The 25463-nt window shown below is 38.3% G+C and overlaps 1 protein-coding gene across 1 annotated transcript in view; it reads left to right on the forward strand.

Annotated features, from left to right (window-relative positions):
• KLHL4 (kelch like family member 4) overlaps positions 1–25189 on the forward strand; it is an 88214-nt gene extending 63025 nt beyond the window's left edge. Inside the window, exons 4-11 of the mRNA XM_065410820.1 lie at positions 1231–1427; positions 7887–8099; positions 11551–11737; positions 15503–15727; positions 17375–17537; positions 21035–21247; positions 23060–23231; positions 25130–25189. Coding sequence (XP_065266892.1) covers positions 1231–1427; positions 7887–8099; positions 11551–11737; positions 15503–15727; positions 17375–17537; positions 21035–21247; positions 23060–23231; positions 25130–25189 — 1430 coding nt within the window. The remainder of the gene's footprint in view (positions 1–1230; positions 1428–7886; positions 8100–11550; positions 11738–15502; positions 15728–17374; positions 17538–21034; positions 21248–23059; positions 23232–25129) is intronic.
• Positions 25190–25463: the final 274 nt, after the last annotated feature.

Raw genomic sequence — 25463 nt, forward strand, 5'->3', positions numbered from 1 at the left:
TAACTCAAACAAGATGCCGTGAATCTTAGCCTAAGATTTCTCCCCATTCTGGCTGTTTCTAGATTTTCCCTGCAGGTCCTCCTCCATCCCAATCCCTTGATTCCTCTTTACAGAGATACACTTTATATCCCTTTATATCCTGGTTAGCAGTACTGACCCAACCTCAGAATGATTAACAAACATATGTCTGTATCTTGACTCAGAATTAGCATGGAGTGGTATATCGGAAGTAGGTTGGTGACAATTAGGGTACGTCTTCACTACCCGCCGTATCGGCGGGTAGCAATCAATTTATCCGGGATCGATATATCGATCCCCGAATGCGCTCACCGTCGACTCCGGAACTCCACCAGAGCGAGCGGCGGTAGCGCAGTCGACGGGGGAGCCGCGGCCGTCGATACCGCGCCGTGTGGACCCCAGGTAATTCGATCCAAGATACTTCGACTTCAGCTATGCTATCTGCGTAGCTGAAGTTGCGCATCTTGGATCGATCCCCCCCCGCAGTGTAGACCAGCCCTTAGATAAGAGCCAGTTGCTGACAAATGCACACAGAAGGGGTGTAGGACGACAGCAGGCTCAGTTGCAATCTAGAGTAAAACAGTGGCTATGGAGGGGTGGTGATTCAACCATAAGTCTTGCCCAGATTTTCCACAGATTTTCCCAATGAGGAAAGACTCATGGGGAAAAAATGCAAATAGACCCATGGGGTACATCTACACTACAAGCTATGGCTTGTGTACACATAGTCCCAGCTTGTGTACACATACTTGTGCTAGCTCTCATCTGAGCTAACACACCAAAAATAGTAGCGTAGCCATGGTAGCACAGGCAGTGGCTGTGGCGGTACAGGCTAGCTGGCCCAAATACAAAACCTTCTGAACCCTGTGGGTATATACATTGGATGGCAAGCCCATGCTGCTGCCTGTGATACCATGGCAATGCTATTTTTACTATGCTACCTAGGGTGACCAGATGTCCCGATTTTATAGGGACAGTCCCGATATTTGGGGCTTTTTCTTATATAGGCTCCTATTGCCCCCCACCCCCGTCCTGATTTTTCACACTTGCTGTCTGGTCACCCTAATGCTAGCTCAGATAAGAGCTAGCATGAGTATGCGTACGGGAGCTGGGAATCACACCCACTGCTCATAGTGTAGTTGTAGCCATAGGTACAAGGGAAGTGAATGGCAAACCAATTAATGCATAATTTTCTTGATCTAAACCACACAGGTGTTTTAGAGTTAAAGGAAGACACTATAGAAAGCTTGCTGGCTGCAGCTTGTCTCCTCCAGCTGTCTCAAGTCATTGAAGTGTGTTGCAACTTTCTCATGAAACAGCTCCATCCTTCAAACTGCTTAGGGATTCGATCCTTTGGAGATGCGCAGGGTTGCATGGAACTCTTGAAGGTGGCGCATCTGTACACTATGGTAAGATTAATAATACAACCATTTTGAAATGACAGTATGAAGAGCAGGCATGAATACTATATTGGATCTGCAAAATCAATGGGGTGATAGAAAGATGGCCAGAGGTTATTGCAGCAGAACTAGCTGAGTGCAGAGGTATATGAGTGAAGCAATTTCACAGACTGATGTAGAAGCTGTGCTCTCCATTTGCACCCTTGAGATCCAGAGACACTGAGCCTTACTAAGGTACCATGCATCCAGGAACTCCCAGTGCAGGAGTATCCTGCACAATGCCTAACAAGAAATATGTGCCACAATCCATCCTCAAAAGGAAAATGTAATAGGTGTAATTACTGGGATAAAATTGGGAGCTGATAAAAACATTAGAAAGAAACGTTTGATTTTGCTGTTTATATTTTTGACTTGTTATTTAATAACTTGCTGTTATTAAAAAGAAAAAGTATGAACTTTTTATATTTGAAGAAGATACAATAGAGGTTGCATACAGTGTCCTTTGAAAAGTCAACAGTATTCTGGTCTAGTGGATGTCAAGGAAGGACAACAGTTCATCTTTACTGACTAACGGCAGTGCAAAGAAAAGTCCAACACTGCTTTCAAGGTGTAGGCAAACAATAAGAACAATAAGAAAGGCGAAAAAGAACAAGTGAATGAGATTTAGAAAAAAAATACAAAAAAGTGGCTATTATTATAGCAAAATTAACGTAAGAGGAAACACTCAGAGGAAACAAATAGCAATTTTATTCTCAAACTATGAGCACAAGATATCAACCAATTTTGTAGCAGCATAAAGGCTTCACAATTCTAAAGCCATTCCAGAGATAGAATGCTTTTACATGCGGAAGTAAATTAATTTGGACATGGTGGCAAATGAGGACAAACATCTGGGATGAATTTTAAGTCATGGGTTACAACTTTATTAAATTTAAAGCGGTATTACCCTCATTGCCAACTATACTCTCACATACCAGGCATTTTAAGTGGTTCCAGTGCAGGGTTACATGGCTCCTACCATATAACCCATAGACTCTCCTCAGCCTAACCCTAGGAGTCAGATCAGTCTTTGAAATCCTACCACCTCATCCGTTTCTCTGCAAGGGGAACAGAGGGTACTAAAGGGGGAACCTTGGCCCCCAAAGACCGTAAAGTCTGCCCATTCCAGGAGCACAAGGCCCATCAGCAAAATGTCAGGGTTTTATTTTTTATTTTTTTATTTTTTACACTTCTGGGAACTGTTGCTTTGTTCCTTTTAACATTGGAAACTAGCTACAAGTTGTGACAAACTTACATCCGCACCAAGCACTACATCCTATTCTTATTTAACTCCTCCAGGATGCTCTGGGGAAGGCAAAATACCCACAAGACCTTAGCCAATTTGGCCCCTATGGTAAGAAAAAAATCCTTCCTGACCCCAAAACAGGTCAACCCCACTCCATCTGCAATAACACAGCTCTGAAGCTACCAGTTCAATGTGGGAAGAGTGGGTCTGCTGAAATGGGTCAAAATGAGGCTCCACATGGCCTTGGCTAGGGTTTAAGTTAATGAAAGGGATTCATTAGGGACCAATCATTACCCTCCCTCTCCCAGCTGGCCAATGAGTGGCTGGAGACTAAGCAGTGGGAGAGGCCACCTCTGCATCCCCTACCCCTTCCCCAAGTGTGTGTTCTCCTTCTCATTTCTACTGGAATCTCCCAATCACTGCTGACCCCATCCAGTTTTCCACCCATTAAGGTGCGTGATTGGCATGAACAGATTGATGGCACTGTTTGTGTCCCTTTCTATAATATTACTAGAACACATATATACACTTATAGAGTTTGTGGATGATACCAAGGTGGGAGGGGGTGAATGTGCTGTGGAAGATAGGATTAAAATTCAAAATGATCTGGACAAAGTGGAGAAATGGTCTGAAGTAAATAGGATGAAATTCAATAAGGACAAATGCAAAATACTCCACTTAGGAAGGAACTATCAGTTGCACACATACAAACTGGGAAATGACTGCCTAGGAAGAAGTACTGCAGAAAGGGATCTGGGGGTCATAGTGGATCACAAGCTATGAGTCAGTGTAACACTGTCTCAAAAAGCAAACATCATTCTGGGATGCATTACCAGGAGTGTTGTAAGCAAGACACAAGAAGTAATTCTTCCATTCTACTCTGCACTCATTAGGCCTCAGAGGGAGTATTGTGTCCAGTTCTGGGCACCACATTACAGGAAAGATGTGGACAAATTGGAGAAAGTCCAGAGAAGAGCAACAAAAATGAGTAAAGGTCTAGAAAACATGACCTATGGGGGAAGATTGAAAAAAATAGGTTTGTTTAGTCTGGAGCAGAGAAGACTGAGGGAGGGACATGATAACAGTTTCCAAGTACATAAAAGCTTGTTACAAGGAGGATTGAGAAAAATTGTTCTCCTTAACCTCTTAAATACTCACATGTATCCGGGAGCTGAGGCTTTCAGAAGAATATAAAATATATCAAGACTCAGGGTAAAGTCATGAGATTTGACCACACTGCACAGATGTTACTCTCGCTCCCCCTTTTTCCTGCTACCCAGCTGGAGCAAATCTCAGCCTCCAGAACTGGCTCCTGTTCTTGTTTACAAAATGAAGCATGGTGCTGGTGAAGTGGGGCAGAGAAAAACGCTGCAAGCCCTATATCACCCAGTCCCTAAGTGCTTAGAGGCAAGAAAGGAAACCTGCACCTTCTGGAACCAGTTTAGGAATAAATTTAAAAGAAAATTTGTTTTAAAGTAGATTGAACCTGTCTTACAAAAATTTTGGGGGTAACACTGCACACGCCCTGAACTTCAGGGGAAAGGATTGAATAAAAGGTTCTGATTTTGGCCCATCGCCAGTTGAAACGTAAAAATATCCAAATTAAGGGAGCAATTAATAAAGGCTTATTGCAAATAGAGAAATTGCTTGTAATATGAGCTAACAGTAAACAGATTAAAAAATCAGCTACAAAAAAGCAAACCTGAGAACTTCTGTTCAATTACTTTAGTTATTGATTCAAAATATTAACAATTTCCTGCCTGGTATCTCTCTCATGCAGATGAAGCCTGTTCTGATAAACAGCTTGCACTATTTTTGTAACTTAAAGTGGATTTGTCTTCCTGTTCCTATTCCCTGGATATCACAACATTAGAGCAGGATGTGTATTAAGGACCAAAGTGAACACCTCCTTTAAACCCCCAATACTGCTATTTTTATATCTATTTTAAGTACAATAACTCTTTTCAAGTTTAATAGTAATAAAGTCTCTAACATTACTATAATAAAATCTATAACATATTACTTCCCACAAACAAAATGCATGATATTTTCAGCTTTGAAAATGTCTTCATCTCCTTGTTCCAGGTTGCATTATATTTTCAAATATGATATACTACTTTATGTAATTATAGATATTAATTTATCCATTGAATGTAAACATACCTGGCTACATGTGTACAACAAAGAATATCTTTAATTTATTTTCCTTACTGTTGACTTGTAATTAGACTTCCTGAAGTAGTGTTTTTTGTGAAAATAAAAATATTGCTTTGAATGAAAGATTTTAGGACACCAAGATTCATGGCAAAATCCTGCAGTCCATGGAGAAGTGTACCTGAGTAAGAACTGCAGGCCTGTGTCCCCAAGTATTTTAGATTTTAGTGGGAGAAATGTGTAACCAGAACTGAATGAATTTCCATTGTTCATAGAATATCAGGGTTGGAAGGGACCTCAGGAGGTCATCTAGTCCAACCCCCTGCCCAAAGCAGGACCAATCCCCAGACAGATTTTTGCCCCAGATCCCTAAATGGCCCCCTCAAGGATTGAACTCATAACCTGGGTTTAGCAGACCAATGCTCAAAATAGGTTGAGCAGGGAATAGGTTTTTAATCTGTTTACTGTTAGCTCAAAATGAGCTGTCTAACAAAAGGTATTGTTAAAGAAAATTTATTTTCTCTTGCTATCTTGTCTGCCATTAGTAGTACAAATATGTGGTCAAGACTTGGCACAGTTTTCTGCAAAAGAATGCTGAGGTAAGAACTTGGTGTGTTTAAGAAATTTGCATTCATCAGTTTCTAACCAGCAATAAATTGGACACTCAAACTGATTGTATGCATTCTATTCCAGGTTTAACAGTATACTTTAGCTCTGATTTTCAATCTGAAATTGTTTTAGAACAACATATAGTCTTTGTGTAGAGACTATGCTGGAATGGGGGGGGGGGGGAGGGAGGTAGCCAGTACTGCTTCCTCTTCTGAAACTGGGGCAGCATCAAGCCTCCTAAACTGGGTGTAGGGTAATTTCCTTCTTCTTTTGCACGTGCTTGACAATAGATACAGATTAATGGATTACAGAGAGATAAAGTCTCAAGTTAAATCAAGATAGAAAAGCACATACACGATTTTTAAAGATAAGTCATTTAAATCAGTGGTTCTCAAAGCCAGTCCACCGCTTGTTCAGGGAAAGCCCCTGGCGGGCCGGGCTGGTTTGTTTACCTGCCGCATCCGCAGGTTTGGCTGATCATGGCTCCCACTGGCTGCAGTTTGACGCTCCAGGCCAATGGGGGCTGCGGGAAGGGCGGCCAGCACATCCCTTGACGCGTGCTGCTTTCCGCAGCCCCCATTGGCCTGGAGCAGCGAACCGCGGCCAGTGGGAGCCGCGATCGGCCAAACCTGCAGATGCGGCAGGTAAACAAACTGGCCCAGCCCGCCAGGGGCTTTCCCTGAACAAGCGGCAGACCGGCTTTGAGAACCTCTGATTTAAATAATCTGGATTTAAATCACTCCATTTTGATTCAGAGCATAAGAGGGAGTCAAAAATCCTGGATTCTATTCCTGATTTTGTCACTGACTCACTGTAAACTTTGGACAAATCACTTACAGACTCATTTTCAGAAGTACTTTGTAACCATGCTTCTCATGCAGCTGAAACTCAGGTCATTGATCTCTGTAAAATGGGTGTAACTTGCAGGGGTTATGAGAGACCTAGAGAATTGTTTTACTTCTAATCTTGGATGAAAGATCATATTAATAGTAAAATAATCTTTAATAATCCCTCTATAAATTAAGAATGAATCATTCAATCTGAGTGTTTAATGCTCACAAAAGTGAAGAATGTATATCTCTCTGGAGCTGGGTGCTCTCTAGGCATATGGCGTACAATCTTCTCTAAATCGTTGTTAATGAACTTCACCACTACTGCGCTTCTGTCCCTGGGCCTCTCTTTGAGCAGAGTGTGACAACTAAGCCAAAGTGTTTGGAAAGTTTGTTCACAACATAGCACAACGATAAAAAAAATCACTACCCTGTAATTCTGCTTCTTTGAAAATGTCACCACCCAAGATTCTTGTCCTGGGGCCTCAGCTTTCTAGTGCCAGACTGGTCAGAGATCTCCAAGGTATTAGATTGTTGACACTGACAGTTGGGTATGAGCTCCTCCCCTGGGTTCCTTTCCACGTCTGCCTCTTCCCCCTCTAGAACCTTAAATACACTCCTGAGGGAGCACCCCTAAAATTGCCAACTCACCAGGTTGCCTTTCCTTGCCACTGCTGATGTATCACAGGACAACAACTGAGCCTGCTAGGTGCCAGTGTGCTAAGGCAGGAAAAAACATAGTTCTTCTTCTACCTAGTATTGAAATGCCAAGGCAACTATGATGATGTTTGAAACCTCTCATGCATGTCAGCCCTCCATGCCTCTGATGAGGGAGTGACCAATGGCTTGAGAGAGATGGAGCTGCCGAAAAATAGTTAATTTCCTCAAAAGAACTGGAGTAGCCATGGAAAAAAAAAAATCCAGCGCACAGTTCCTGTGGGGGAGCTCCTTTGCTAACCATAAAGGGACTGACTGACAGAAGATTCTAGGGGGAGCTGAGGCAGCGGTAATTGGAATGGAAGACATGGCTCAGACCCAAATGCCAGTGTCTCAGAGAACAAAGATGTAAGATCCAGGGGAATTCTAACCTATCTTGTTAGTACTGGAGTCCTATTATTTATGTATTACAACAGTGTCCAGAGGCCCAGTTTGGATTGGGGGCTCATTGTGCTTTGCTCTGAAACAGTCCCTAGCCTCTAGATCTATCCTGTTCATACACTATCTTTAAAGAAGGCTAAAGTCACAAAACTCACTTTGATATCTCACTTAAGTCATAATTCACTGTCTGGAATTCACAAGTGAAAGGTTAGCATACAAACTTAGTACAAATCCTCTAGATCTTTCCTATGTAGTTCTCAATTGCATTCTACATTTCAAGTTATCTATTTCTTTTTAGGCATGAAAAACAACTTCTTAAAGAAATTAATTTTGGCTGTACTTAAGAAACCATGTTAGATTCAGTAATCTGTAGAACATTATCTAGATTCTATTAGGGAGCAAGCATACAACCCATGCAAAAATGCATTCTCTGCTCAAATATTGTATCAAGGTGTCAATAACATGAGTTCATTGAAATCTATTCCTTTCTAGGAACACTTCACAGAAGTGATACAGAATCAGGAATTTCTTTTGCTTCCTGCTAGTGAAATAGCAAAACTCCTGTCTAGCGATGACATCAATGTACCAGATGAAGAAGCCATATTCCAGGCTTTAATGATGTGGGTGAGACATGATTTGCAAAGCAGGCAACGAGACTTAGGAATGCTCCTCTCTTACATTAGACTGCCACTACTCCCACCACAGGTATATGACTGTACAGTAACAGGTAATAGCTTTAAATCACTACCCTCTCAAAACCTTTCCTCGATGTGACGTACCAGGGTACAATCCAGACCAGTAGGGGGCTGTGTCACCCTGCCTTACAATCTTGGGTGCCTTGCAATGCTTTGCTGAAGTAGCTCCCACCTGGGCCACTCAGAAACAGCCTTTTCAGTATTCAAGCCACACCCTGAAGGTCTGTGTGCCAGCCACCTTTGGGTTACACTGTGGCGTTCACCACCCTTGGTTATTCTGCAGAGTGACCCCAACACACACCCCAGTCTCAGATTTTCCCACAGACATGTATGTCCTGCTCAGCCCTCTCCGGAACAATACACATATTTTAAATCTGTTATTCCTTTAAGGGAATAAAATCCCAGTTTATTATCTCAAATAGTTATTCAGACTCTTCAATTTGAACACATCAGATTACTGTGATGCTCTGTACCTCAGGGGAACCCCCTGAACCCCCATGTTCATCCTTATAATATGATTGTGTGGTAGCCAATGCAAAGTTTGTCATGTCGGGTGTCTTCGGAAGGCTCATGATGCACTGAGCATTGTTGTTTCAGTAATCTTATAGGTTGTAATTTCACGTATATAGTTATGAGGCTGAAAATGTGTCCTTATAGCTTAAAACAAGCCCAGGCAAAACTCTCCAGGAGCAGAGGGGCAGTTCACACCTCATCAGGGCATGTATGGGACAAAACCAGCCCAGCCCAGGAACAAAGGACACTGGCCTAGGCAGCAACAAAGGATCTGTTGGACTCTCGAGTGAGTCACCCCCCTTCCCTTGGTCAGTTTGGGATTACGATGAGGTAATGCTCACCTGACTCTGAAGTGGGGGGTGGGGTAGCAAAGCCAAGAGGGAAGAAAGAACATGATAAAAGGGAGAGACATTTGCCCTGCAGTCTCTCTTCCACCTCCATCTACAGACACCACCACCAAGTGACTGAAGTGCTGATCAAAGGGGAGAGCCTGGCTGTAGGGCAACCAGCCAGCCTAGGTGAGAAGCATTTAAGTTTGCAAGGGCACTGAAAGTGTTAAGATAAGCTTTGACTTATAATCACTTAAAATCTATCTTTTGTGGTTAATAAATGTGTTTGTTTATTCTACCTGAAGCAGTGCATTTGGTTTGAAGAGTGTCAGAGACTCTCCTTGGGATAACAAGCCTGGTACATATCAATTTCTTTGTTAAATTGATTAACTCGTATAAGCTTGCAGCATCCAGCGGGCATAACTGGACACTGCAAGATGGAGGTTCCTAGGGTTGTGTCTGGGAACGGAGATATTGGCTAGTGTCATTCAGTTGCACAATCCAAGCAACAGCTGGCCAAAAGTGCTCACTCACGTAGCTGGGAGCAGCTTACATGCCAGAGGCTGTGCGTGAACAGCCTGGGAGTGGGGGTTCTCATAGCGGAGCAGGGTAAGGCTGGCTCCCAGAGTCGAGGATTGGAGTGATCTAGCAGATCACCAGTCCTGCTAATACCAGGGGAACGTCACAATTAGATAAAGCAGTAAAAAGTTTATTAACTACGAAGAAATTGATTTGAGTATAAGTAATGATGCATAAAAATCAGAAGTGGTTACAAGAAAATAGAGATATTTATTAATGCCCAACGATATCAGATTCAAGCAAAGTTTCTTACCACATGCTCCAGCAAATTATTGACCAAACTCTGAGGTCAGAACCGCTCACCCAGAGTCCAGCAGTCTCTTCAGGTGCAGTGAATGTGATAGACAGGGGAGTAAAAGTTTGTCCCTCCTTTTTATAAATTCAGTCCCCCTCTTGAAAAATATTTCCAGCTGGGCACTAAGAGACAAAGAGTCTATGTGGAAGGATGTTCCCTGCTGGCTTTTTCTCATCTGGTTGAGCCTTCTTTGTTTCCCTCCCAGCTTGATGACTCTGTTTATTGCTTAAGTGCAAATTAAGGCAAGCACACGTTCCTTTGTCTAGGACATTCCTATTTGCTGATTTCTGTTTGGGTTGGGCTGTGGTGTTTGGAACATGTGTTAATAACAATATACAGGTAAATCTTATAACTTTACATAAAATGTTGCCACAAATATTTTATCAGGATTATACTGACCAGCAAATTATGAGTTTTTAAATGATGCCTGAAAATACATACTTTGTACAAAGATTACAATAGTGTGTCGGTGTTAATACAGGGGAATATTCTGTCACACACACACACACACACTATTTACAGTTTTGGGAAATAGCATATTTCTATACTAAAAAGATTTGATATTTTGGTAAATGGCAAGTAAATATTATTGATTTGCAAAGGTCCAATAAACAGATAAAAAGGATATCATAAGGCCAATGTAGTTATTCGTGCTGAAAATCTGCCCATTTTTAAAATACCAATCTACTGCATATCTATCTGAAATGTAGTGAGTGCTTTGTTGTATTTTATCATCTAGTAACAGAAACTTGGATATCCTACAAACTCACTATCTTAAAATCGCAAACCAGTTTGAAGACTGAATAATTTTTAAAACACCCAAAACTTTTATTGTCCTTGAATTTTAGCACCATACACACAATATAGAAACCAGCCGTATACATTTCATTACGTGCATCATTACTCAACCTTTAACATTGAAATGGACACTTTATCAAAGGGAGTCACAGAGACAGCTGTACAATTCTGTAGTGAGCTGACATCTTATTACAGCTTTGTGATGTTTGTGGTATGAGATTGTCAATACATCCCAACATCAAATGCAATGCAATGTGTTGCAATGCATTACATGATATGCATTGCCAGGATATCACTTCATAATTATTTTATGGCTTTCTGATTCTCTAATATTTTTACTCTCTTCATTTCAACCATGCTAGTTGGTCAGAATCAGGGGTCGTTCCTCTTTCCTTCCTGGTTTTGTAAAGGATACGAGGGGGACCCTTGTCAGTCTGATCTGCAGGTCAGAATATGAAGCGCTGGTCAAACCTAGATTCCAACACTGCATGTAGGTTCCCAAAGAGCATAAGGTTCTACAGTTGCAGGCTGGATATCGATATTGTATATATTTCATTTTAAAAAGACATACAGACTTTTAATTAGTTTCTCTATTAGTAAAGTTGCCTCCTTTATTATAATGGATGAGCTTTTGCTTCTAGTCATGTCAAAAGGAGTTTTGCCATTGACTTCAATGGGAGCAAGATTGTGGTGTTCATATGAGTAAATAAAAACCTTTTAAAGATTTTATTTTCTTATATTTATATTATGTATAAACATTATATTTTTTACATTATATATTCTTATATTTACATTATTTTGCATCAGATAATTTATTTGGACTATGACAAAGCTCAAATGAAAGATGGACCCAAGATAATTAGATCTGTGATTTTGTTTCAGATATTAAGTTGTATCCCATCTTTTATTATTTAAATGAGTATAGATCAATCTGTTTTATTTCTCAGTTACTAGCAGATCTTGAAAATAGCCCAATGTTCACGCATGACCTTGAGTGTCAGAAACTTCTTATGGAAGCTATGAAGTATCATCTCCTACCGGAAAGAAGGTCCATGATGCAGAGCCCTCGAACTAAACCTAGGAAGTCTACAGTGGGTGCACTTTATGCTGTGGGAGGCATGGATGCTACTAAAGGCAAGTTTGGAAGTTTTTTCAGTTATTTTAGGAACACCCAGATAATAAGTGACAAAGCAGTAATAGGGTTATTAGAAAGTTTCTAAACACAGAAATTTAGGGATGAAAGAATAAAAGATCCGCTCACTCTGTGCTCTGCCTTCTAGCAGGAAGACCCACAGTTGTAAATAATAGATTAACATCTCAAAGTTTAGACTTCAGGTTCAATTCAGATGAGCACTCAAAAATTTAGAGGTTTATAGCACAATTTTTCTGAAAAAACAATGAGAAGAAAATTACACTATTTCCTACATGTGGCCAGTTTGGAAATACTGTGAAACAATCTTTTGTATATTGTTCTGGAACTTCGAGCTCCAGTCTCAACCAAATCCTGAAAGGTGAGAGGGAAAAATATAGAAAATTTAAAAAAAAACCTCAATATTATTGAACCATTTAAAAAGTATCATTTATTACTGCTTCTAAACAAAGCAAATCCCATCTTTAAAGTAAGAGAACCTTTCATTAGATCCCTTTAAGATGCAACGATCCCTTTTCTTCCAACCAGCCGGACAAGAACCCAAAGCATACAGGGTTCCCACACCTGAAGTCATGTTCAGTCACTATGGCATGTACACAACCAAAAAAAATCAAGGAAATATCACTTAGCAGTTTCTTTTCACAGTCTGCATCCTATTCTTTAATGATTTACTATGAATTATACATAGAAATGTCATTCAACAGCATTCTGTGACTAAGCCTTTTCAAACTACTAAAAAGAGGCTGGAAGTTCAGGTTTATGCGGACTATAATACTTTTATGTACGTCACTTTAAAAATGGAATACTTCATACATTAGGGAACATGCTAATTAATGTTCTGCAAAAACCTTACCCTCACATCTACAGTGCATGAGCCTGGAAATACAATTATTCCAAAATGTCATAGGGCTATGTCACAGAGCTCCCACTCTTTAGAAAATAAGCAGCATGATAGGATGTTATAATTAGTTTCAAGACAAGTGATTCGCTCCTTTATTACATTTTGCTGCATGTAATGAATATTAATAGCATTTCAAGACAGTTGCCCATTCCACTTTTAGGTTTTAAAAAGTATTACATATACTGAGTGAGTTCCTTTAAAATTACAGCTCACCTCCTAAACATCAAATATCCATAACAGCTAGTGTTATGAAGAGCAAGAAAAATGGTTAGCATGATTGATTTGTGTTTCCTGAAGAGTCTGAAATAATTGCAACTCTACAGTCTTTTAAATGTGAAACACACATGATGGCAACTATCACTAGATAAAGGAAAGACACTGAGGCTCTTTCCTGAAGTCAGTTTCATCAAACAAAATTATATTGTAATGGCTGAATTGATATCTGTGTTTTGGTGAACAATATTAAGCATTAATGAACTGTGTAAATCATCTGCTACCAAGAACTGGAAGCTTAAAGATAAACTAGTTTTTTTTCCCCCCCCATCAAAAGAAAAAAAATTCCAATTTGTTTTCCAAGCAAGTACTATAAAAAGAAAGGACATTTTTAATGAACATGTGTACTTCCCATCAGTGACTCTTTTTACTCATTATCTTGGAAAGAATCCATTTGTTTGAACTTTCCCCTTTTGATGGTTAGGAAGTCAGTATTTCCTCACTTCCCCACTTTCCCATGACAGCTCTGACTCACATCTTGAGCCTGCATTGGATTTGTAAGATAAAATCAACACCTAACTACTGTACACTAGTACAACATGGGGAATGGGAGTAAATTGTCACCTCTACCAATAATGCACTTCTGTTAGGAGAACAAAAAAAATAAAAAATAAAAACAACCTATGGTACCAGGCATACCTAGTACTATTCATATTTATCAGAGGATATCATGAAACAGCTTAAAGAAAGATCAAAAGTAGGCTTATTTGCTGAAATTTTCAGAGGCACCTAGGTTCCCAAATCCCATTGAATTTGAATGGGTGTTGGGTGCTTAACTCCTGTAGGCTCCTCTGAAAATTACAGCTGGTATGCACAGATACACTTTACATAGTTAATGTAATTTCACCTACTTTTAAAATTAGTGGGTTGAATGTTTCTTTAAATCTTTTGAAATAATCAGACTGGAGGACTTTGGGAAAGCTCACCCATTAGGAGAGCAGAACAAACGGGTAGGGGTCAAAGAAATGAGTGGTAAATAGGCAAACAAAATGAAGAGAGCAGTGAAAGAGGTAGTGAAAGGGATATACAAATTCAGAATAAAAGGAGAGATTAGGGAAGATGAAGAATGTTTAAAACTAGGAAAGTGGAAAAGATCAGAAGGGAAAGAAGGGGGGAAGCCAAAATATAAAAAGACAAACCATTTAAAAATGTTATTTTAAACTTCTTGATCTTGTTAGTTCCATTGCCCCACTATTCCTCCAATGTATTTGGATCAGTATTTCCAGACAGGGTCTGGTAGGCAGCAATGCTTTCCATGGTGTTAGTCAGAGCAGTAGGGATTAGTCAGATTAATTTCAAGAGTCACTGGATTTTGAAAAGCATGCAACAGCCACCAGAAGGAGATAAAAAGAGAACATTAGATATTGTTCGGGTTATTTCAATACACTTAACAAGCACAGTGGTGGAGTCACTCCCGACTGGATTTGTGAGAGTACTATGCAGCAAATTCTAAACCTTCTTTCCAGTTTCTTCCTGCTGCTGTGTTGGTGCCATAAACCATACTTTAATTGCTAATTACAGCTCTGTGGTACTTGCCTTCACTTCTATCAAAATTAGTAGATTTTATTCACATTAGGGGACAGGCAGAAAATCAATTTGCTTTTTCCATATGGTTGCCTTCAGGACCACGTGAATGAATCCACCCAATCATGCTAGAAGGGATCTTCGGACTCATAGGTATGATTAACAATTGCCTCCTGCCTACCTTAGTTATTGGGCAGTGGCCTCCCTGATGTGTTAAATCAGCACTTACGGAAGCAACAGCAGCTACTGAATGACTGACAGGAGCCATTGCTTTGAAAAGTGTAAATTTTGACTGGCATGGAGTCAGGGTCCTAATAATAGAGGTAGAAAGGAATCTTTCACTAAAAGCATTACAAAAAACACAGCAATGTAAAAAGAAAAAGTGAAAATACAGATCATGTATTATTGCAGATTTGGGATTATTTCAAGGCCATGACGTGGTTGGAATTCGTGGTAACTAGCAGTGTGCAAGCACATAATTTTACCTTGTGTGTTTTTAATAAAGTAAAACGTACATCATAAACGTTCTGGATGCACATGCAGGATTCATATACATTCATAAATATATTAAAGGGCAGATATTTAAACATGGCATCTGCAATTTTTCTTATGGTTGTGACAATTTAAGTACAAATATTGCTAGGCACTACAGTGCCCCGAAAGATCATACTCATAAGGAAATGAAAAGAAGAGAACCTCATAATACCTGAATAACTCATCAATTTAACAACTTTGCAAAATTAACGATAGCCAAAACATTTGTTTACATCTAATCCTGAAGTCTCTAGTGCTTGATTTACTTTTATATGCCTGACAAAGCTATACCAATGCATTTAATGCGGCTGTCTCAGTAAATCCACAATTTTCAACCTAAGAACTAGATCTCAATTAGAGTCAATGCACATCATTGTCAAAGCCTTCAAATTTCGTAATGGTATTTGTGAGGGGGGGATGGGTTGGGGGTGGAGAGGGTGTTGGAATAGAAACTACTGAATGTTAAACACTAAGGACCATCTGTTATTTAAAGTTTTGATAATTATGCTTTTAACAGGTACCACTACAATTGAGAAATATGACCTTAGGACAAACAGTTGGATACAAATTGGTACCATGAATGGTAGACGATTGCAGTTTGGAGTAGCAGTAATTGACAACAAGCTCTATATTGTGGGAGGAAGAGATGGCCTGAAAACCTCCAATACAGTTGAATGTTTCAATCCAGCTACCAAAGTTTGGACTATAATGCCTCCAATGTCAACTCACAGACACGGCTTAGGTAAGAGTTAGAGTTACTGTACAATATACATTGCACCACATTTACAGATTAATACTACTGGTTTTAAGGATGATAAATGTAAATGCTAACTGTTGCCATAATTTTTTAAAATATTTACCAATACAAAGCAATGGTTTATACAGGATATTTTTCAAATCCAGCTACTTTCCCACTGCTATAAAATCCTTCCTTGTTATTATCCTAACAAACTTGCACTGGCCTTTCAATGCTAATTTTGCTCTGAACATTTGCAAAAATATATACAAAGGTAAAAGTAACAAATTAGTAGGAAAATCTAAAATCCCATTGACAATCTAAGGGATCTATTTGCAATACACGATGGACTTTGCAGATGCCATTGACTTCAATTAGCATTGGGAGTGCTCAGCACGTCTGAAAATAAGAGAAAGCTTATACAACTTAATATGCCTTCGGAGTATATCCCTCTATCATCTTTAATAACTATGTGAAATCAACAGTAATCATACAATTGTGTATTCCCATTACAGAATAACAAAAACAGGGACAATTTTAAGGCTGGGTGGGCAATATAAGCAGGATTTTAAAAGGTAGAAAATCCTTTGTAGAAAATTGTAGCATGTGAATTGAGAGGGACACAATTCTAGAAACATGTATTTCATGAAAATCTTTGAGCTGTTCACGAAGATAATCATTACAGTAAACACAATAAGAATAATAATTTAAAAAGTCAAATGACTGATGACATTAGATTCATAACCATTCAAGCAGGTTTCATGGCATGTATTACCTTTCCACCAAGTACTCTGTACTGACATCACAGCTTAAAGTGCTCTTTCAAGTCTGTCAACTTCGCAACTATTTGCTTTGATAAGACAAGCAGGAGCTATATATATATTACATAAAACAGGTGAAATCCTAGCCACAATTAAATCAATGGGAGTTTTACAATTGACTTCAATTGGACAGGATTCACCCAATACATAGACTATAATGTTAAAAACCAAATGCTTAAAGTTAGGTTCCTAAATCAGCCTGATTTTCAAAGCTGTCTTGAACCTATAGCTCCTATTAGCTTCAGTTAGATTTTGTGTCTTTGAAAATCAGGCCATTTATATTTAGGTCTGTAAATATGGATTTAAAAGCCTAACTTTAGGCATCCAGATTCAAATGAAACAAACAAAAACTAAACATACTATAAAGCATTCTAAACAATATGAAGGAAAAGGAAATGAGAAAACTCAAAGGCTTCATAGAAGCTGAATGAACTTGTTCCTGTACCTAAATGCACAGCATCAAATGCAAAGTTTATGTGCAACTTCTAAACATATTAATAAATACTACTACTACTACTACTACTAACCTGAAGGGTTCAGTACAAATGGAAATGGCCAAACCCTGAAGCGGGAAGTGTCCATGTTAAAACTGCTTCCCTGTTTATCTTTGAGTGAAAATCAGTGTTTTCCCAGCAGAAAAACTATATTTGCATAAAGTGTATGTGACTTTCATTCTGCTCAGTGTCATGTAGATTTTATATGAGGTGATTTTTCTGTAAAGACATTTTTAGAGAAATGAAAAGCCATAACTATAGCAGGCAATGAATATTAGTTACTGAAATGTTCTGATGTCAGACTTATCTAATTTTGTCTCTAATTCTATTTTTCAAAGGCGTAGCAATGCTTGAAGGACCAATGTATGCTGTTGGCGGTCATGATGGATGGAGTTATCTTAATACAGTAGAAAGATGGGACCCCCAGGCACGGCAATGGAATTACGTTGCTAGCATGTCAACTCCTAGAAGCACAGTGGGGGTTGCAGCATTAAATAGCAAGTATGTAAACAGACAAGCTGAAGGACTGGGGGTGGGTTGGAGGGTTGTTTACTTACTTTTGCTCAGCTATGTGGTGTGACAATTTACTTCCAATATTTAATAACTTCTTCTCTGAAGAGAACTTAAGATTGTATAATAGCAGAAAGACGTATCATCCCAGACCACACAACCTCAAAAAATTATTGTGGTAAATATCCTTTCAAATTTTCCCTTCATAAATTGTATCTTTATAGTATTTTAGCTATTCATAGTTACGCTAATTTGAAATGATACCACAGTCATTTCAGAATTTTAGATTTTGGTCTTTTGATCTATTAGCTTTTTAAGAAATGTTTTCATTTTACTTCTACCTTCTAAAATCAGCAATAGAGTGCTGGTACAATGTCTAGAAGGAGCCACAAGCTGAAAGCAATACTTGCCCACAAAGTAAATAACCATTGTAAACCTAAACCCCATCACCCCCTTCACTAGCAAGTCCAAAATAAGAATAGAACAAGAAACAAAGGGAAAAAATACTCAGTACAGAGAGAAGGAAGGAAAAGTTTTAATCATCAGGTTTGAAATAATTTATCTCCCCAGAGCCATAGTTTTTAATCTTGTCAGTGTTTATATAGCCTTTCTTCCATCTAATCTAGACAAATTGAGTTCCATGCGGTTTATTGTTCCTGGGTCTTTCAGATGAGAATTTAAAATGGATGTTCTGTGTATGTTTCAGAGACACTACAGATCCCCAGGAACTTTGCACAAAAGTAGACATTCTATCCATGCATCTTGGGCTAAAAATTGCCCCTCCTCCCAGTATTGTGTAGTGAGCCACACTTTATTTTCTTCTATTTTCCAATTTAATAAGGGGCTGCAGCATTTCAGCATTGGTGGAGCAATTCCTAAATCGGTATACAATAGGATCAATTTTATCCTCCATTCCCCACACACCAGTCAGGAAGCAAATTGGAAAACCAGCTGCTTTTGGAGAGAGAGGTTTCGTTCTATGGAAGCTTCTAGGTATGATGTTTTGTGGGGCATGGATGAGCATGAAAAGGTCCCCTAGTTCACACCCCTCTGCATCCCATGTTGCCAAATCCATTTATATAGCTTTCAAATTCAAGCAAAATTATAACCCAAAATATGCAATGGCAGAATGAAGCTGGCAAATGACCTTAAGAGTTTAATATATATGTTTACTCAGAACATTTAGAGAAGCAGAACTAGCTATTCAAGCCCATTTTATCACAGAGGAAATACCTTGCAGACATCCTCAGTATAAATTTTACAAGAAACTCCTCTTAGTGTCTTCTACATTGATATGCAGGAAATCCCCTTTGCTAAAGAGGAAATCCAGCCCCATGATGTCTCAGGCCTAAAGCAATCCTGAAACAGGCTGCCTGGCTCCAACCTGACCTAATTTATGTCTGTTAGTTTTGTGAGGTAATCTACTGCACAACAGGGGATATGATGAGATCAACTGTGTTTCATTTAGCTCCTACTAATGCCCTCCAACTTGGTGAAAGGCTTCCATGTAGACTTTTAAAGACTATCTCCTTTGTTTCCCCAGGATCTATTGTTTTAAAGCAGTGGTACTGAAATTAGAATATTTGACCATCAATTATTAACCACACCAGAAAACATTTTAATGGAGTTTCAGTACACACAATGTGTTTTGCCCAAGGAAACACCTAGGAACAATACACGTTTATAATGGTATTTGGTCTTTCCCCCTCAGAAAAAGGGAGAGGTACATCTTATATTTAATTTTTAAAACATGCCCATCATATTGTGCCTGCATATATTCTTACATTAAGAAAAAATATTATTCGGGTATATACCTCCTCAGCCAAAACAACTGTGTAAGGAGGTGAGCTTTACCCATTGCCTGAATTCAAAAACTCGAGCTTTGAAGGGTCCAACCAATGAAGAGTGTGCCAGAGTCAAATAAACTGCCACGAGCATACAAATGTTAAAATTTAGGTGCTGAGAGTAAGAAGTTTGGTTTAAACAAACATTTCCTGACCAGCTCTAGTGAGAATATATCATCTGATTTCACCTGTAAAGATTGTTTTCATGGAGATAGATGATGATTTCTCTGGTGTGTAGAATAAACATCATGCAAGGTTTGAAAGATCAACGTGACCTTGAAGAACTACATCTAAAAGTGAATAGGACACTTATTCAGTCTTTCAAGCACACATTCAATTTTCCCCATTCAGGTACCATTAAATACACTGCTCCCTTCTGCACTAGATATAATATCTGAGCAATCTGTAAGTAGCAACTGTATACGTCTAATCTGGAACCGAAAGCGGCATGAATAACAGATAAGGTTCATATCTGAAATAAATTCTCACACTAATCACCATCAAGCCACTGCAGCTGCCTGGGAGCAACCCCCAAGAAATAGTGGGAAATCCAGAAGGGCCCCAAGGTTTATAAAAGTTATTGAAAAAAGGCCGAAAAATATCCTGAGTCATGGAGCAAGCACCATCCTCACCATATTCTCTCTGCTCCCAACCAGTCAGCATCATTCGTGTTTTACCTGGATTGAACTTCAGTCAGATCATTTTAATCCAGGTCCTAATGTTAGCCAGGCACCAGAAAAAACAAAAGACACCATACTGTTGAAAGGAAAATGTCATCTCAATATTAACGGCAAGACAGTGCAAACTACGTCACTATGTCCTCCAATAGCTTCACACAAGTTTAATAGAAAGGATGGATATAACAGGTCCCTGCTGAAATCTACCTTGAGGTCTTTCAGACACAGGGAATGATGTGTCTAATAATTTAACTGATATAAGATTCAGCTTATTAAAGTTTTAAATTATTAATGGAATAACATTGTTTAACAATGCCTTTTTTAACAAGTCAACCATCCAAAAATAAACATTTGTAGCATCTGTAGGAAAACAGTATTATTTTTAAGACTACCTGTTTCCTGTTTTGTCTCTTCAGATTATGTTTAATGATAACAGGAGTACTTGTGGCACCTTAGAGACTAACAAATTTATTAGAGCATAAGCTTTCGTGGGCTACAACCCACTTCTTCGGATGCATATAGAGTGAACTATATGCATCCGAAGAAGTGGGTTGTAGCCCACGAAAGCTTATGCTCTAATAAATTTGTTAGTCTCTAAGGTGCCACAAGTACTCCTGTTATTTTTGAGGATACAGACTAACACGGCTGCTACTCTGAAACCTATGTTTAATGAATAGCTCATATGTGAAAAGGCTCTGTAATCTTATTTTTCTTTTCTATACTACTTAAAATACTTAATAGTGAGACATGCAAAAATATGGTAGCATTCTTTTCCTTTGAGATTAGAATCATATTCTCCAAAAAACAGTATGGAAAAAGAACTCTGGTGCATAGTTAGTTCCAAATTTCAGTCTGTGAGATTATTTTAAAGCATTTTAAGTGAGGCTAAACAAATAAGATCAAATGAATGAGTGAAGACAGAACATATGTTTTCAACACTGGTTTATCCTCATGTGGATTATTATAGATTATATGCTGTTGGTGGACGAGACGGCAGCTCCTGCTTAAAATCCATGGAATGCTTTGATCCTCATACTAACAAATGGAGTATGTGTGCTGCAATGTCTAAGAGGCGAGGCGGTGTTGGTGTTGCAACATACAATGGATTTTTATATGCAGTGGGAGGTCATGACGCACCAGCTTCCAACCACTGTTCTAGACTTTCTGATTGTGTGGAAAGGTAAGGATTTTTATTTTATTTTTTTATATCTCTGGAAACAAATTTACTTACAGTACAACAAAGGAAATCCGTTAGCTTGGAACATTACATTTGCAAAATATATTACAAAAGTAAAATTATAAAAATGTTAAGGTTCTGATTTAGCTGGCAGAAGTAAGGAAATTCATACCCAGGGAAAATGCTCTACCCTGCATTCACATTATTAGGTGTAGGTGTTGCTTTATAAAATCTATGGCTACAGACTCTATCTTACATATTTAGCTGTATAATGAAATGGTCAGAGTTATTTTGATCTTACATTTATTTAGTAAGCAGAACCAAACACTATAGATGAATTTAAATAGATTTTTTTTGGAGGCTGAGGTTCATATAGAACACAGATTAACAGAACCTAAAAGTTTGGGTTTCTGTACCCAGCAGGAGCAGAATCCTGCAAGGTTTTATCAGTCCTACTGATGTGTTACTTCTAGAAGGGCAATTGAACGAATTATGTTTTCACCAAACCCCTAGGTTGCATGTATAAACTATCATGACTAATGGAGGACTCATTCATCCCTTTACAAAGCTGTTTCAGAAGCACATTAAGCTTGATCACATTTGGCATATTCCCTCCCTAAATTACTGTTCTTCAAAGGTGAGCTTCATCCCTATTCAGATACCCAACACGAGGCCTATGCATCATTTAAGTCCCACTTAAACCCTCAAAGCCATGAGCTAAATATGAATAGCAACAAGATATTACAAGATAGTTGCTGGGTTTGTATGCATTTATTGAAGAAAAGCTTTCAGATTAACCCTTTTATGCAAAGATTTTTAAATGAACCTTATTTAAGCATATTTCCATATGAGGTGCTACCAGCAGATGTACAGAGTCTCAGAAAAATGCAGACACTGGACACATCTTTTTAAGAACAATAATATTGTTATGTTATGTGCTAACCTCCCCCCCCTTCTCAGTTCGCAATATGAATTAGGATAAGAGTATGCTCATACCCTGCTTAAACAGTGACTTTTCTGGACATTTAATTAGCAGTATTGGCAGAATGTACAAAGAGAACTGTTGGGAGTCTCCTGCAGTGTGATGCTTTGAGAAAGGCCAGGGAAACACTGGTGAACATGAAAAACACCAGAGGGGATAGACAGAATGGTTAAATTCTGCTTTCAGTTATAGTGGTGTAAATCTGGAATAACTTAACTCCAGGGGAATTGAGATTTACACCAGTGTATCCTGAAGTGATTGTATAGGCAGTAGCAAACTGAAAACTCATGTTAAATTTACTGTATGTATTTTGAGTTGCCAACTTTAATAAAGATACATATTTTAATCAAAATAAATATTACCTACATGAGAAATGTTTCAGGTTTGCAATGAAGTTTACTTTAAATGTTAACTCTGGCTTGAAATAGTGGCTGCATGCTTTATGAGCAAAGGGGAAGAAGAATACATTGAAATCTGCAGCAATTTATCTGATTAAGCTACTGTCACAATATTATTGCTACACACTTACAATTATTTCATGCTGTATAATGTGATCTAAGCCGATAGGAGAATAGACAGGCTGTGACTATATCCTGTAAAATGAGAAAAGATTTTTTGTGTGCGTGCTTGAAGAGTCCTCTAGTGGCTAAATAAATATTAAACCATTTTACTTTTGTCTCTCTCTGCTGGTAACTGTAATTGTCCATGAATTGGTTCATTTTCTTCCGTACTATAGTTCATCTAATCCGAGTTGTTTAGAATTTAAAAATGCAATAATCATTATCTTACCTGTGACCAATTCTTTTTCTAATCACTGTCATAAAATATCCTAGATATGATCCTAAAACTGACACCTGGACAACAGTGGCACCTTTAAGTGTACCACGTGATGCTGTTGGCGTCTGTCCTCTTGGGGACAGATTATATGCAATAGGAGGCTATGATGGACACAGTTACCTGGACACTGTGGAGTCATATGATGCACAAAATAATGAATGGACAGAGGTAATGTCATATAAATATATTAAAAACTTGACACGACACTAATTATTACAGGGACAACAGAGGTGAGTACATTAAAAACCTAAATAATAATTTACATATGCTGTACATTGGGACATAGAAAATCAGGATAATACTTTGCGTATGTATAAAATATTGGTAGTGCCTCATATCTGACATTAAGTTAATTCCCAAACAAAAACTATATTAAGATGGAATTAACACTGAGAGCAAACGTTAATAATTTATAGTAACACACTATAGGGATATGATAATCTCAAAAGCAAGCATTCTGAACCTAGGAAATTCAGAGATAATGTTAACCTTAAAAGAAATCCAAGCATGTTAATGTTTGGTAGTCCACAAACAAAACACTCAAACAACTTTGACGTTGCTCTGTAGTGATGCTGTGCAATGAGCATACAATTATGATTAATGTTTATTAGCATTTGTGGTCCCAGATTAGATAAAGCTGATTTTTAAAGACAAGTGAGATTGTTTAAATGTTCTGTAATGTATAAACAAGTTCACACTTTTTTTAAGCTTCAATACTTTTCTAAAATTTCCTCAACAGTGGGTTCTGATCACACTTCTAATGGGGCCAAGGCCAGGCTATGCTCTGTTGAACATAAGACTATTACTGAGATGTATTTGATCAAATGTTAAATACAATCCCCCCTTCCCAAGCCAGTGGATGCACAGCCATTTTCAGAGACTGAGAAGCAGAACACCTTAAGTATATAGTATAGTGTTTGATTGCAGTTACAATTTAGCTGTATTGCACAACTAAATATTGTGTACTGTAGCTATGCAAATTTATACAATTCTAATGTGCTGTAATAATCTACAAGATTTTGGAACATACAAGAAAAAGGTAAAAATTTGATAACATGTGAATACAAAGGCAGCTTTAATCAATGAAGACTATTTGCTCCTAATATAATGTATCAACAACAGTGAAAGGTGAAAGCAAATATTTTCACTTTATAATAAACCTACTGATTCTTTCAGTTCTCTCTTTCTTCCTAAAAATTAAGTTTCACTTAGATTCATCCCGTTCCGTGGAATTTTACATGTTGATCAAAATACTGATATTTGCATACATTTAGTACTGCCTTGACTAATGTTTGTCACCACTGCCCTCTACTGGCAGGTATTTTAAGATCCACTCAACTTTATGACTTATAGACCAATGGCTCTCAAACTTTCCAGACTACTGTACCCCTTTCAGGAATCTGATTTGTCTTGTGTACCCCCTAGTTTCACCTCACTTAAACTACTTGCTTACAAAAATCAGACATAAAAATACAAAAGTGTCACAGCATGCTATTATTGAAAAATTGCTTACTATCTTATTTTTACCATATAGTTATGAAATAAATCAATTGGAATATAAACATTATACTTACATTTCAGTGTTTAATATATAGAGCAGTATAAACAAGTCATTATCTGTATGAAGTTTGAGTTTGTACTGAATTTATGTAGCCTGTTGTAAAACTAGGCAAATATCTAGATGAGTTGATGTATCCCCTGGAAAACCTCTATGTACCCCCAAGGGTACACATACAGCTGATTGAGAACCAGTGTTCTAGACCACCTGCTATTATTTATAGTTGTCGGTGATTGTCCTGTAGCTAGCATGTCCCATGCTTTTGGTGCACAAGAAACTGAGTTCGCTCTCCACTAACTAAAAAGTCCCGTATGGCCATGAAATTATGACAGCTTTCATTAAAATTCTGCTAACAGCAAATATTGCATTTAAAAAAAAATCACTATTTGCATAGTTCTGTTTAAACATATTTAATTATTTTACATATACTAGAAAAAACAATTGCTTTCCTTTGAGTGACAGATTACATGAAGTTAACTAAGCAAAGAAATGTGTTTCCTCCTTTTAGGAAGTGCCTGTCAATATTGGAAGAGCTGGAGCTTGTGTTGTTGTGGTGAAATTGCCATGATGGATGTCCCTGGTGTGAAATAAACCCCGAGTACAGTTCCATAAAAACCATGTGACAGGAGAAGAAGAAACAAGTTCCAGAACATAATACAAACTACATACCGTATATACTCATTCATAATCCGAATATTTTTGGTAAAAAAGTGACGCATCAAAGAGCGGGGGTTGGCTTATAAACCACAAAATTTGATGATTTTAAACTCTATGGAATCACTGAATTGAATATCTAATACATTGTCGTTTTGTTTACCTGGGGCGTCTGCAGGCCACAGGGA

This window comes from Emys orbicularis, chromosome 9, assembly GCF_028017835.1.
Source record: "Emys orbicularis isolate rEmyOrb1 chromosome 9, rEmyOrb1.hap1, whole genome shotgun sequence".
NCBI lineage: Eukaryota > Metazoa > Chordata > Testudines > Emydidae > Emys > Emys orbicularis.